This window comes from Panulirus ornatus, chromosome 17 (genome assembly GCF_036320965.1).
Source record: "Panulirus ornatus isolate Po-2019 chromosome 17, ASM3632096v1, whole genome shotgun sequence".
NCBI lineage: Eukaryota > Metazoa > Arthropoda > Malacostraca > Decapoda > Palinuridae > Panulirus > Panulirus ornatus.
Window position 1 is genome coordinate 46,355,702 of NC_092240.1, and position 16,372 is coordinate 46,372,073.

Consider the following 16,372-nt stretch of genomic DNA (forward strand, 5'->3'; position numbering starts at 1 on the left):
AAGAGGTATTAGTTTGCGAGTATATCTGGTGAGTTAATTTACGGGAGGGTATTGGTTGAGAAGCTTAAGGCATGTCCAGAACATCAGATTGGGGGAAGAGCAGTGCGGTTTCAGAAATAGTAGAAATAGTGTTTCCTTTGACACAATGTGCATGAAAAATACTTGAAAAACAGATGGATTTGTATGTAGCATTTATGGATCTGGAGAAGGCATATGATAGGGTTGACAGAGATGCTCTGGGGAAGGTATTAAGAGTGTATAGTGTGGGAGGTAAACTGCTAGGATTGCATCAAGGATGTAAGGCATGTGTACGAGTAGGAAGAGAGGAGAGTGAGTGGTTCCAGGTGAAGGTTGGTCTGCGGCTAGGGTGCTTGATGTCACCATGGTTGTTTGATTTGTTTATGGATGGGCAGTGCCTCTTCTCCTCGTCTCCTAACAGGCTCTTATACCAAGGCAGTATCTCTTCTCTTGTAACAATTTCTTCCTCGACTTTTTCTTAGCGTCTTCGGTTCCTCTGTCGTTGGATCTCACGAAGCAATATACACCGTTGACGTCATCCAGCTGATTTGCAGCCTTAAGCTTGTGATCAGGTCACCCCTAACTCTTTTCTCATCCATGGTGGTCAAATTGTGTATTCCTCAGCCCCACTGATTGTGGCACAGATCTCTCATATTTAGCTAACATATTAGTGGCCCTTCTCCGAACTCTTCCAATTAAATCTTTCTTGTTCTTTAAGTGCGATCACCAAATGTGAGACTCATATTCCTGTTTTGATCCCATAAATGTTGTGAATAGGTTACCGAACATTGTCGTTTAAATGCTATTCTGATATTTGCCAGGAGAGTCTGTCTCCTTGATTCTACTAATGTGGAGTTCTATCTATGGGTTTAGGCACAATAGTGACTCTCATATCTCTTTTATATTTAGATTTCCGTAGCTAAACTCTCCATACATAATAATCTCACCCAGGCCTTCTTTCACTGTTCCATTCTCGTTCCTTCCCATATGATACTCGAACTGAATTTCAATCCCCATTCACTAGATCACATCTTGAGTTTGTCGAGATTCCCTTGTAAGCTGATGCCGTCGCCACCATCCAGTTTACTTTGTTCATGAGGGCGGCATCATCGGCGAACATGTTCAGGTAAGAGTTGAGACCATCTTAAGAGTCAACGAACAGAGCAGTGCTGGCCCAACACTGCGGAACGCCAATACTGATCACCAGCTCATTTCCAACCCGTTCCCCCTTATGTTCTTTACACCGTTTTCCTGTGGGTAATGGATCCAATAAGGGAATATTTCTCTCTTATTCCTCCTGCCCGTACATCCATCTTCTTCAGGTAGTCCAGGAACGCAGGCTGTGATGCATCACCTCACCTGAGTCTGGCTCGACCAAGTACTGTTTACAGTTGCGTGTTGTCCAGTGTTCCCAACCGTTGGGACATGGTCCTAAGCCTAGGTAGGGATGCTGACTAGTTTTCAAAGGAGTAAGGGATATAGGGACGCCCAGGCAAAATTCTTAAAAACTTAAGGGATTGTGGCCATTCATTGATTATTAACATATTTTTCTGTTCGAAAAGTAGATGATGAGATTTCGTGTACGTTACGCACTTGTAAAGTCCCTCCTTCACTTACTCGTTTTCTCACACGAAAATACAAGACCATTTCCTCTCTCAATCACATAAATGCATTATTTCAGAGTAAAATCAGCTTCATAGCCATCGTACAAGATGGAAGTATCCTAATGACAAGAATAATATGTCAGACTTTCATCAAATCAGAGTTTGTAGATCATTTATCAAGGATTAGACCTGATGATAGAAGTTATCTTCTTCCTCTGGAGCAAGTTAGATGGGTAGGTGAGTGTGGGTCAATTTTGTCTTCTTTTAATAGTAAAAGATAATAAGCGTTTCAGAATGAGATGTTTTCCCTCCATTTATCAAACGGTATTTGTTGAGCTCAAAGAAAAAAAAAAGTTGCCTCTCTTTGATCCTTTGTGGAATGAAGTCATATTTCCTAAGATTGCATTGAATTTTGAAGCTAGGAAAACTCTACCAAAGCTGGACAATTTGATGATAAAATACAGACATCGAGTAAAAGAATCTCAGAGTAAATAATATTCGGGAAAGAGTAAGAGAATTTACCAGCATAATTCAACGTTGATGAACTTAATAACTCGCTGATTCTTAAGTTGTGAACTATAGTTGTATCTTTCCAGACTGAGGAATTTTTTCAGACCAGTATGTTTTGAGGAACCTCGTCTCTCCAGCAAAGATCATCCTAACTTTGCCACATTCCAATGGCAGAGGCTGAGAGGCTCATCTCTCTCAGAGGGCAGATGTAAAGACAAAATAAAAGAGGAATAGGACGGGACCTGAGTTATTAGATTCCTTACTATCTATCAGTTGTAGTATGAAATGCAAAGATACAAAACTGTCTTGATTCTGCAAAGGAGATTGAAGAGAGGCACTTAGCACACCATGACCAAAAGTAGATACGTATTGAAACAATAAGTTAATTGCTTTTCTCTTACAAACATCAGATAAATGTCACTGACTTCATTATGTGGTTCTCCTTTTCCATGATGCTTATTAATCACTTCATGAAAACCGTTTTATATAAATTTCTAATTGAAAAATATCTTTGATTCATGTAGGGACAGGCACAGGGACTTTGACTTTGTACATAGTGGCACGTAGGAACTTGTCATGATTTCTTTAGGTATATTTGGACCAAAATTGAAATTTCGGGTTGGCAACACTGTTGTGGCTGTAGGGCGCATTCTACGACCCGCGTTGAAAAATTCACGTCATTATCTCTCTCTCTCTCTCTCTCTCTCTCTCTCTCTCTCTCTCTCTCTCTCTCTCTCTCTCTCTCTCTCTCTCTCTCTCTCCGCCAACTCCTTAGAATAAAAAAAGATGTAGAAAACAGTTAATTTCCATTAATGAAAATCTCATTATCATTAGTAGCACAGATCGTGATGTCCCGTTTGGAACACTGCGATGACCATCCCAGGTTGTTCTTGATGCACTTAATATATATATATATATATATATATATATATATATATATATATATATATATATATATATATATATATATATACACACACACACACGATGATGATGAATATGTATGATGTGGAAGGGCTGTTACATAGTCTTTGTCACAACCGCTTAGTAACTGATCCCACACTACCACACACACACTGATCCCACACTACCGCACACTGATCCCACACTACACACACACACTGATCCCCCACTACCGCACACTGATCCCACACTACCACACACACTGATCCCACACTACCACACACACACACTGATCCCACACTACCACACACACTGATCCCACACTACCGCACACTGATCCCACACTACCACACACACACTGATCCTACACTACCACACACTGATCCCACACTACCGCACACTGATCCCACACTTCCACACACAGTGATCCCACACTACCACACACTGATCCCACACTACCACACACACACTGATCCCACACTACCGCACACTGATCCCACACTACCACACACACTGATCCCACACTACCACACACACTGATCCCACACTACACACACACTGATCCCACACTACCACACATACACTGATCCCACACTACCGCACACACTGATCCCACACTACCACACACACTGATCCCACACTACCACACACACACTGATCCCACACTACCACACACTGATCCCACACTACCGCACACTGATCCCACACTACCACACACTGATCCCACACTACCACACACTGATCCCACACTACCACACACACACTGATCCCACACTACCGCACACTGATCCCACACTACCACACACACTGATCCCACACTACCGCACACTGATCCCACACTTCCACACACAGTGATCCCACACTACCACACACTGATCCCACACTACCACACACTGATCCCACACTACCACACACATGATCCCACACTACCACAACACTGATCCCACACTACCACACACTGATCCCACACTACCACACACACTGATCCCACACTACCACACACTGATCCCACACTACCACACACAGATCCCACACTACCGCACACTGATCCCACACTACCACACACACACTGGTCCCACACTACCACACACACTGATCCCACACTACCACACACACTGATCCCACACTACCACACACAGATCCCACACTACCGCACACTGATCCCACACTGCCGCACACACTGATCCCACACTACCACACACTGATCCCACACTACCACATACATTGATCCCACACTGCCACACACTGATCCCACACTACCACACACTGATCCCACACTGCCGCACATTGATCCCACACTACCACACACTGATCCCACACTACCACACACACACTGATCCCACACTACCACACACTGATCACACACTACCACACACTGATCCCACACTACCGCACACTGATCCCACACCACCACACACACACTGATCCCACACTACCACACACACTGATCCCACACTACCGCACACTGATCCCACACTACCACACACAGGTCCCACACTACCGCACACTGATCCCACACTACCACACACACTGATCCCACACTACCGCACACTGATCCCACACTACCACACACACTGATCCCACACTACCACACACAGATCCCACACTACCGCACACTGATCCCACACTACCGCACACTGATCCCACACTACCACACACTGATCCCACACTACCACACACTGATCCCACACTACCACACACCGATCTCACACTACCACACACACTGATCCCACACTACCGCACACACTGATCCCACACTACTACACTCACTGATCCCACACTACCACACACAGATCCCACACTATCGCACACTGATCCCACACTACCACACACAGATCCCACACTACCACACACTGATCCCACACTTCCACACACTGGTCCCACACTACCGCACACTGATCCCACACTACCACACACTGATCCCACGCTACCACACACTGATCCCACACTACCGCACACTGATCCCACACTACCACACTTTGATCCAATGCTACCACACACTGATCCCACTCTACCACACACACTGATCCCACACTACCACACATTGATCCCACGCTACCACACACTGATCCCACACTACCACCCACTGATCCCACACTACCACACACTGATCCCACACTATCACACACTGATCCCACACTACCACACACTGATCCCACACTACCATACACTGATCCCATACTACCATACACTGACCCACACTACCACACACTGATCCCGCACTACCACACACTGATTCCACACTACCACACACACGGATCCCACACTACCACACACAGATCCCACACTACCGCACACTGATCCCACACTACCGCACACTGATCCCACACTACCACACACTGATCCCACACTACCACACACACTGATCCCACACTCCCACACACACTGTTTCCACACTACCGCACACTGATCCCACACTACCACACTCACTGATCCCACACTACCACACGCAGATCCCACACTATCGCACACTGATTCCACACTTCCACACACTGGTTCCACACTACCACACACTGATCCCACGCTACCACACACTGATCCCACACTCTCGCACACTGATCCCACACCACCACACTTTGATCCCACACTACCACACACTGATCCCACACTACTACACACACTGATCCCCACACTACCACACACTGATCCCACACTACCATACACTGATCCCACACTACCATACACTGATCCCACACTACCACACACTGATCCCACACTACCACACACTGATCCCACACTACCGCACACTGATCCCACACTACCGACACACTGATCCCACACTACCACACACTGATCCCACACTACCACACACTGATCCCACACTACCACACACTGATCCCACACTACCATACACTGATCCCACACTACCGCACACTGATCCCACACTACCACACACTGATCCCACACTACCACACACTGATCCCACACTACCACACACGGATCCCACACTACCGCACACTGATCCCACACTACCACACACTGATCCCACATACCACACACTGATCCCACACTACCACACACTGATCCCACTCTACCACACACTGATCCCACACTACCACACACTGATCCCACTCTACCACACACTGATCCCACACTACCGCACACTGATTCCACACTACGACACACTGATCCCACACTACCGCACACACTGATCCCACTCTACCACACACTGATCCCACACTACCGCACACTGATCCCACACTACCACACACTGATCCCACACTACCGCACACTGATCCCACACTACCACACACACTGATCCCACTCTACCACACACTGGTCCCACGCTACCACACACTGATCCCACACTACCGCACACTGATCACACACTACCACACACTGATCCCACACTACCACACACACTGATCCCACTCTACCACACACTGATCCCACACTACCACACACACACACACTGACCCCACTCTACCACACGCTGATCCCACACTACCGCGCACTGATCCCACACTACCACACACTGATCCCACACTACCACACAACTTCCCTGTCAGTAACTGGCCCCACACTACCACACATTGATCCCACACTACCACACACACTGATCCCACACTACCATACACTGATCCCACACTACCACACACACTGATCCCACACTACCACACACACTGGTCCCACACTGCCGCACACTGATCCCACAATACCACACACTGTGATCCCACTCTACCACACACTGATCCCACACTACCACACACACTGATCCCACACTACCACACACTAATCCCACTCTACCACACACTGATTCCACTCTACCACACACACTGATCCCAGTCTACCACACACAGATCACAGACTAACACTGATCACACACTACCACACACTGATCCCACACAACCACTCGCACACACTGATCCCACACTACCATACACACTGATCCCACACTACCACATACTGATCCCACACTACCACACACCTTCCCTATCAGTAAACAGCTGTTGTCACACTGCCCCACACACACACACGCACCTTGCCCTGTGCATGTGTACGTATGGTGGTAACAGATGGTGTGGGTCACGCACCTTGCCCTGTGCATGTGTACGTATGGTGGTAACAGATGGTGTGGGTCACGCACCTTGCCCTGTGCATGTGTACGTATGGTGGTAACAGATGGTGTGGGTCACGCACCTTGCCCTGTGCATGTGTACGTATGGTGGTAACAGATGGTGTGGGTCACGCACCTTGCCCTGTGCATGTGTACGTATGGTGGTAACAGATGGTGTGGGGTCACGCACCTTGCCCTGTGCATGTGTACGTATGGTGGTAACAGATGGTGTGGGTCACGCACCTTGCCCTGTGCATGTGTACGTATGGTGGTAACAGATGGTGTGGGTCACGCACCTTGCCCTGTGCATGTGTACGTATGGTGGTAACAGATGGTGTGGGTCACACACCTTGCCCTGTGCATGTGTACGTATGGTGGTAACAGATGGTGTGGGTCACGCACCTTGCCCTGTGCATGTGTACGTATGGTGGTAACAGATGGTGTGGGTCACGCACCTTGCCCTGTGCATGTGTACGTATGGTGGTAACAGATGGTGTGGGTCACGCACCTTGCCCTGTGTATGGTGGTAACAGATGGTGTGGGTCACGCACCTTGCCCTGTGCATGGTGGTAACAGATGGTGTGGGTCACGCACCTTGCCCTGTGCATGGTGGTAACAGATGGTGTGGGTCACGCACCTTGCCCTGTGCATGGTGGTAACAGATGGTGTGGGTCACGCACCTTGCCCTGTGCATGGTGGTAACAGATGGTGTGGGTCACGCACCTTGCCCTGTGCATGGTGGTAACAGATGGTGTGGGTCACGCACCTTGCCCTGTGCATGGTGGTAACAGATGGTGTGGGTCACCCACCTTGCCCTGTGCATGGTGGTAACAGATGGTGTGGGTCACGCACCTTGCCCTGTGCATGGTGGTAACAGATGGTGTGGGTCACGCACCTTGCCCTGTGCATGGTGGTAACAGATGGTGTGGGTCACGCACCTTGCCCTGTGCATGGTGGTAACAGATGGTGTGGGTCACGCACCTTGCCCTGTGCATGGTGGTAACAGATGGTGTGGGTCACGCACCTTGCCCTGTGCATGGTGGTAACAGATGGTGTGGGTCACGCACCTTGCCCTGTGCATGGTGGTAACAGATGGTGTGGGTCACGCACCTTGCCCTGTGCATGGTGGTAACAGATGGTGTGGGTCACGCACCTTGCCCTGTGCATGGTGGTAACAGATGGTGTGGGTCACCGTTCCTTGCCCTGTGCATGGTGGTAACAGATGGTGTGGGTCACGCACCTTGCCCTGTGCATGGTGGTAACAGATGGTGTGGGTCACGCCACCTTGCCCTGTGCATGGTGGTAACAGATGGTGTGGGTCACGCACCTTGCCCTGTGCATGGTGGTAACAGATGGTGTGGGTCACGCACCTTGCCCTGTGCATGGTGGTAACAGATGGTGTGGGTCACGCACCTTGCCCTGTGCATGGTGGTAACAGATGGTGTGGGTCACCGTTCCTTGCCCTGTGCATGGTGGTAACAGATGGTGTGGGTCACGCACCTTGCCCTGTGCATGGTGGTAACAGATGGTGTGGGTCACCGCACCTTGCCCTGTGCATGGTGGTAACAGATGGTGTGGGTCACGCACCTTGCCCTGTGCATGTGTACGTATGGTGGTAACAGATGGTGTGGGTCACGCACCTTGCCCTGTGCATGTGTACGTATGGTGGTAACAGATGGTGTGGGTCACGCACCTTGCCCTGTGTATGGTGGTAACAGATGGTGTGGGTCACGCACCTTGCCCTGTGTATGGTGGTAACAGATGGTGTGGGTCACGCACCTTGCCCTGTGCATGGTGGTAACAGATGGTGTGGGTCACGCACCTTGCCCTGTGCATGATGGTAACAGATGGTGTGGGTCACGCACCTTGCCCTGTGCATGGTGGTAACAGATGGTGTGGGTCACGCACCTTGCCCTGTGCATGATGGTAACAGATGGTGTGGGTCACGCACCTTGCCCTGTGCATGGTGGTAACAGATGGTGTGGGTCACGCACCTTGCCCTGTGCATGGTGGTAACAGATGGTGTGGGTCACGCACCTTGCCCTGTGCATGATGGTAACAGATGGTGTGGGTCACGCACCTTGCCCTGTGTATGGTGGTAACAGATGGTGTGGGTCACGCACCTTGCCCTGTGCATGGTGGTAACAGATGGTGTGGGTCACGCACCTTGCCCTGTGCATGGTGGTAACAGATGGTGTGGGTCACCCACCTTGCCCTGTGCATGGTGGTAACAGATGGTGTGGGTCACGCACCTTGCCCTGTGCATGATGGTAACAGATGGTGTGGGTCACGCACCTTGCCCTGTGCATGGTGGTAACAGATGGTGTGGGTCACGCACCTTGCCCTGTGCATGGTGGTAACAGATGGTGTGGGTCACGCACCTTGCCCTGTGCATGGTGGTAACAGATGGTGTGGGTCACGCACCTTGCCCTGTGCATGGTGGTAACAGATGGTGTGGGTCACGCACCTTGCCCTGTGCATGGTGGTAACAGATGGTGTGGGTCACGCACCTTGCCCTGTGCATGGTGGTAACAGATGGTGTGGGTCACGCACCTTGCCCTGTGCATGGTGGTAACAGATGGTGTGGGTCACGCACCTTGCCCTGTGCATGGTGGTAACAGATGGTGTGGGTCACCGTTCCTTGCTGCAGGATGAGTTTCCTCATGTATGGCTTGCTGCTCTTCAGCGTCGTCCTCACCGTCACGGCGCTCTGGTTACTGGACTTCACGGTCGCCGTCTGCAAGAATAAGGGCGCCTGCAAGGTGCTCTACGGGGCGTGAGTATCGTACATACACAGTGAGGGTCAACCCTACCTCACTAGGTGGGTTCCAGTGTTATTTCGCCGGGCGGGAGGGGAGGGAGTCGAAGTCTACAGCGAGGTGTTGAGGGGACTGGCGGACGATGATGGAGATGATGGAGCAATACCACGTAACGGGCTGTTACCGGAGGTCATGGTAGACAATACATGGTATTATATTCTGGTATTTGATAAGGGTTATGGTGGTAGATAACCAGGTGTCATGGTAGATTACGGGGGATCATTGAGTTGTAGTTTAAGTAGTAGGTTGCAGGTAGATGACATTACGTTCGAACACGTGTGAGGCACCTCGGCCTTTCAATAAGGGTCATGGCAGATGATGACAGGCATGGTAGTTAGTGTCATGGTTGTTACCAGGAGGGTATAACTGAGGAGTATATGGGATAAAAAGGAGAGAGACTCTTGCATGTAACTGTGATTGCTTGGTGGAGGCAAGAGTGAAGGTATGTTAGAGGTTTTAGGATAAGAAGAAAAATGCAGATGTGCATGGGAAGCAGGTGGTGATGTTGAATGAGCCTAGGAAAGAGACTTAGGTGAACAGACACCGGGGGAGAATGAGTGTTGAATGACAAAAGGTGAGAGTAGGTGAAGCTCGGGTAGTGGGTGAGGGATGAGTAGTTTAGGAAGCAGTGATGGGAATTGCGAGGGAAGTATGTGGCATGCAGAAGGTGGGAGGTGGACAGATGAAAAAGGGTGAGTTGTGGGAAGAGGAAGTTAAGTTGCTAATGAAGTGGCAAAGAGAGGTAAATGGGCATTATATGCAGGTATGTTTGATGTGAAAGAGGGGGAGGCAGGAAGCCAAGAGGAAGTCGTAGGGGCTGAAAAAGAGGGCAAATGGGAGTTGGAGTGAGCCAAACTTCAAGAGTAAGAAAATGTTTTGGAAGGAGGTGATAGTGTGAGAAAAACAAGAGAACAAATGGGAACTTTGGTGAAGGGTCGAATGAGGAGATAGTTACAGACAGAAATGTGAGATAAAGAGAAAATGGACTGATTATTCTGAGGGACTGTTGAATGTGCATTTGTGCTAATGTGGGATGTTTTGCACGGGGATGCATACGGAATGAGAGAGCCATGGCAAGAGGTTTGGTGAAAAGAGAAGAGGTTGAAAGCCTTGCGTAAGATGAAGAGCAGCAAAGTGGTTGGAATGGATGGGATTGGAGCAGAATCTTTTAAGAAAGGAGATGACTGTGTTAGCGATTGACTGGTTATGATTTTCAGTGTCTGTATGGTTCATGATGAGGTTCCTGAAGACTGCAGGGATGCCTGTGTAACATCATCTTATATAAAGAAAAGGCGGGTAAAGCGAATCTTCACATAACAGAGGTATAGGTTTGTTGAGTGCACCTGGTAAGTTGTAAGGAGAGTGGCGGGTAAGAGGTTGGTGGCATGAACAGAACGTCAGGCTGGGGGAGGAAGAACATGGCTTCAAGAATGGTTGGGATCAGGTGTTTGTTTTGAAGAACGTGTGTGAGAAACACTTGAAGAAGCAGAAGGGCCTACATGGGGTATTTATGTATGTGGTGAAAGCATATGATAGGGTTGATAAAGATGATCTGTAGTAAGTGTGAAGGAATGGTCTGGGAAGAAAGGTGCTAGATGCAGTGATGAATTTTCTTCAAAAGAGAGGGCGTGTGTGCAAATAGGAAGAGAGAAGGATGAATGGTTCTAAATGAAAATGGGTTTGCGATAGGGGGGGGGGGATGTAATGTCACCATGGCCGTTATTCTGTGTGTGGTTGGGTTGGTAACGGAGGTGAATGCATGAGGGTTCTGGAGGGAGCAGCGTCCTGATGGAGATGGAGGGTGTCTGGGAGGTGAGTAAGTTGTTGTTTGCTGATGACGCGGTGCTGGTGGCACAGTCATGTGGAAATTTGCAGAGGCCGGTGTCTGAGTTTGGCAGAGTGTGTGAGAATAGAAAGGTAAGAGTAAATAGGCATAAAAGCGAGATTACTAGGTTTAGGAGTGGATTGTGACAGGTTAGTTGGAGTGTGAAGTGACGGCAACCTTGAGTGAGAGGGAAGTTTTAGGTACCCGGGAGTGGACATGGCAGCGAATGAAACCATGGAAGCCTTAGGGTGGATGAGAGAGAGAGAGAGAGAGAGAGAGAGAGAGAGAGAGAGAGAGAGAGAGAGAGAGAGAGAGAGAGAGAGAGAGAGTAGAAATATGTATGTATTTCATTTTATATATAATTACCCGAGGATCCATTTCTATGAAAGAGTCCTGTTGTTTTACCCAAGACCTGTCTACAGGTTCCTGAGCTCTTGAATGCGCTCCTTCCAGTAACACAGAGACTTGGACTCCCTTGGAGTGAAAAGTTCTCTGTCGAGACCGTACTCCCAGTAAGCCAGGTCAAATGGTACAGTGGACTTCGGGGGATAAAATGTTCATATTGGCTTTTCCCTGAACAGCAGTAGTTAAGTCCCACATTTCTAATTAAGGGATTCAGTCAGACACATGATTAATGACTGGAGCTCTGGTCAGTGTCTTGCACGCTCCTGCAGGAGTTCCGTGAGAGTTATGGTCGGCTGTAAAGTTGTTCTCAGCTGGGAAGAGGAACCAATAGGGACTGGCATCTCACGGGTTCATGACCGGGACCCTGGTGTGTCAAAACTCATGATAACAAGCCAAGGACCGAGTCATGAACGGGGGTGAGTTGGGGAGGAGTGCTGGACACCTGAAGGTATTGTCACTAACATTGTCCTTATTTTCCCGTCCTCCACACTGTCCTTATTTTCCCGTCCTCCACACTGTCCTTATTTTCCCGTCCTCCACAGTCATTATTTTCCCGTCCTCCACACTCTCCTTATTTTCCCATCCTCCACACTGTTCTTATTTTCCCATCCTCCACACTATTCTTATTTTCCCATCCTCCACACTGTCTTTATCTTCCCATCCTCCACACTGTTCTTATTTTCCCGTCCTCCACACTGTCTTTATTTTCCCATCCTCCACACTGTCCTTATCGTCCCGTCCTCCACACTGTCCTTATTTTTCCATCCTCCACACTATCCTTATTTTCCCGTCCTCCATACATGCCTTATTTTCCCGTCCTCCACACTGTCCTTATTTTCCCGTCCTCCACACTGTCCTTATTTTCCCATCCTCCACACTGTCCTTATCGTCCCGTCCTCCACACTGTCTTTATTTTCCCGTCCTCCACACTGTCTTTATTTTCCCGTCCTCCACACTATCCTTATTTAACCATCCTCCACACTGTCCTTATTTTCCCGTCCTCCACACTGTCCTTATCTTCCCATCCTCCACACTGTCCTTATCGTCCCGTCCTCCACACTGTCCTTATTTTTCCATCCTCCACACTATCCTTATTTTCCCGTCCTCCATACATTCCTTATTTTCCCGTCCTCCACACTCTCCTTATTTTCCCGTCCTCCACACTCTCCTTATTTTCCCATCCTCCACACTGTCCTTATCGTCCCGTCCTCCACACTGTCTTTATTTTCCCGTCCTCCACACTGTCTTTATTTTCCCGTCCTCCACACTATCTTTATTTAACCATCCTCCACACTGTCCTTATTTTCCCGTCCTCCACACTGTCCTTATCTTCCCATCCTCCACACTGTCCTTATCGTCCCGTCCTCCACACTGTCCTTATCGTTCCGTCCTCCACACTGTCCTTATTTTTCCATCCTCCACACTATCCTTATTTTCCCGTCCTCCACACATTCCTTATTTTTCCATCCTCCACACTGTCCTTATTTTCCCGTCCTCCACACTGTCCTTATCTTCCCATCCTCCACACTGTCCTTATCGTCCCATCCTCCACACTGTCCTTATTTTCCCGTCCTCCACACTGTCCTTATCTTCCCGTCCTGCACACTGTCCTTATCGTCCCGTCCTTCACACAGTCCTTATTTTCCCGTCCTCCACACTGTCCTTATTTTCCCGTCCTCCACACTGTCCTTATCTTCCCGTCCTGCACACTGTCCTTATCGTCCCGTCCTTCACACAGTCCTTATTTTCCCGTCCTCCACACTGTCCTTATCTTCCCATCCTCCACACTGTCCTTATCGTCCCGTCCTCCACACTGTCCTTATCGTTCCGTCCTCCACACTGTCCTTATTTTTCCATCCTCCACACTATCCTTATTTTCCCGTCCTCCACACATTCCTTATTTTTCCATCCTCCACACTGTCCTTATTTTCCCGTCCTCCACACTGTCCTTATCTTCCCATCCTCCACACTGTCCTTATCGTCCCATCCTCCACACTGTCCTTATTTTCCCGTCCTCCACACTGTTCTTATTTTCCCGTCCTCCACACTCTCCTTACTTTCCCGTCCTCCACACTGTCCTTATTTTCCCATCCTCCACAGTCCTTATCTTCCCGTCCTCCACACTGTCCTTATCTTCCCGTCCTCCTCACTGTCATCGTCCCGTCCTCCACACTGTCCTTATTTTCCCATCCTCCACACTGTCCTTATTTTCCCATCCTCCACAGTCCTTATCTTCCCGTCCTGCACACTGTCCTTATCGTCCCGTCCTCCACACATTCCTTATTTTTCCGTCCTTCACACAGTCCTTATTTTCCCATCCTCCACAGTCCTTATCTTCCCGTCCTGCACACTGTCCTTATCTTCCCGTATCTTCCTTATTTTTCCGTCCTTCACACAGTCCTTATTTTCCCGTTCTTATTTTCCCGTCCTCCTTCCACAGGATCCCGCTGACGGTGGTGACTGTGATCGCGATCCTGGCGTGGCACATCTGCCAGTGCATCCTGCTGAGGAAAGGCTACGGCAAGGTGGGTGCTGGTCGCTTGGGGAGGTGAAGGTGAGGGCGTGTCCCTTTGACACCTACTAAGTGGTGGGGGTGAGGAGGTTTGCCTTGATAGCTACTGGAGATGGTTGGAGGAGGCGCACGGGAGTCCCTTAGTACAAGCCTTTGTTGACAGAACGTGTGAAGGAAGAGCCACTCGTCTTAGATTACCAAGGCGATTCCTCATGGAATCGAAGATCATGACTCGCCAGTGGGTGGGTGTAATGACGTACATACATGTACATCGTTCGTATATGTACATACCTGGCGCGAAGATACAGTGACGTCACTAATGTGTAAATGGTCCGAAATTAATCCACATATACTCTCAGCTGTCATACTATTAGGTAACGAGTTACTTGCTTCCGTTCTTGTTAATGGCAAATGGTTAGTTTTGTAACGAGTTACTTGCTTCATACTTGCTATGACAAATGGTTACTTGTGTAACGAGTTACCTGCTTCGTGTCTTGCTTAGGCATCTGAATGCTCTTTCTATGCATCTTCCACGGAAGTCTCGACTGTCCATATCGTCCAGCTGACATAGGTGGCTGGAGAATGTGAATGTTAACCCTCTCTTCCACTCCACTGTGGACCAATACATAGCTTCTAACCCTGAACATAGCTAACTTACAGCAAGTACCATCTATGTTGACGCTTTCCTGTACTGCTTCTGCTAGATTTCTGCATCTATCTTTTTGACCAGCGATGAGACGAGTCTCATTTACGGCGTATACAACCTGTAGATGAACTGCTAAATGTGGTGGTCATCGTAGTCTTCAAAGTATTTCTAACATTAACCTTGAGACTCACCATTTGCCTCCTTTCGCACAGGAATTCATGTCTATTTTCATGTCAGATTAATAAGTGGTACGGAGGTGTCCATCTGTCAATTGTATCTTAGCTTGATCCCTCTACATGATCCTCAGGAACCCAGTGTGGAAGGTGTTTAAAGTCCCTTTGTAAGGTTGATGCAGTCCTGATCATTCCTCTTCTTCCCTCATCTGCAAACATAGTCCAGCGTGAACCTTCCAGTAAGCCATTCGTATGAGAATAACAACAGGTCCCAAGACTGAGGCCCAGAGCAAGGCAGAAGCTTTGGGACATTGTCATGAGACGCGTCCTTATAAAGACAACTTCATATTATTGTAGTGGTTTTCAGCCTATCTGAGAACCTAGTCTCTTTACCAACACCATCTGGTGTATGATGGTGTCAGGTGTCCCCTGGTTGGTCAACAACACATAATCCAACTAATTCATCTCCTTTTTTCTAAGACAAAATCTAAACGACATTTGATAATACATGAAGCCTTTTTTCTTTCCTGTAAATGGTAGATTCTGTTTGGCAAGAAATCATTATCTTTCCCACCGATGAAAAAGTCACACTCGTCACAGTTACTGATCAGTCCTGTTCAGTCATTTCGTGCGTTTTCCTGATTTCCTTCCTTAAAAAGTCACACTAATGATTCATTTCCGTTCCCTTGGCACTGTCCTTTTCCTTCAACTGCTTCAGAACATTTCAGGCTGCCTGTCTGCATCCTCCTAAAAGCACAACAGCTACTTCGTCAGGTCGGTCCCCGCGTGTTACATGGCTCGGGGTAATCCTTCAGTGAACTACGTGTCGTATGGTTAGTGATCTTCCAATATTGACATATGACTGGGCTCATAACGTCACCCAGAGGGAAGACACTTCTG

The 16,372-nt window shown here is 48.6% G+C and overlaps 1 protein-coding gene across 3 annotated transcripts in view; it reads left to right on the forward strand.

Annotated features, from left to right (window-relative positions):
• The window catches only part of LOC139754705 (uncharacterized), a 50,845-nt gene that overhangs the window by 25,968 nt on the left and 8,505 nt on the right, over nucleotides 1–16,372 (forward strand). The window contains exons 3-4 of one of the 3 annotated variants that reach the window (XM_071672272.1): nucleotides 9,743–9,868; nucleotides 14,582–14,666. In XM_071672272.1, coding sequence (XP_071528373.1) covers nucleotides 9,743–9,868; nucleotides 14,582–14,666 — 211 coding nt within the window. The remainder of the gene's footprint in view (nucleotides 1–9,742; nucleotides 9,869–14,581; nucleotides 14,667–16,372) is intronic. The other 2 variants (XM_071672273.1, XM_071672274.1) reach the window with 2 other exon arrangements.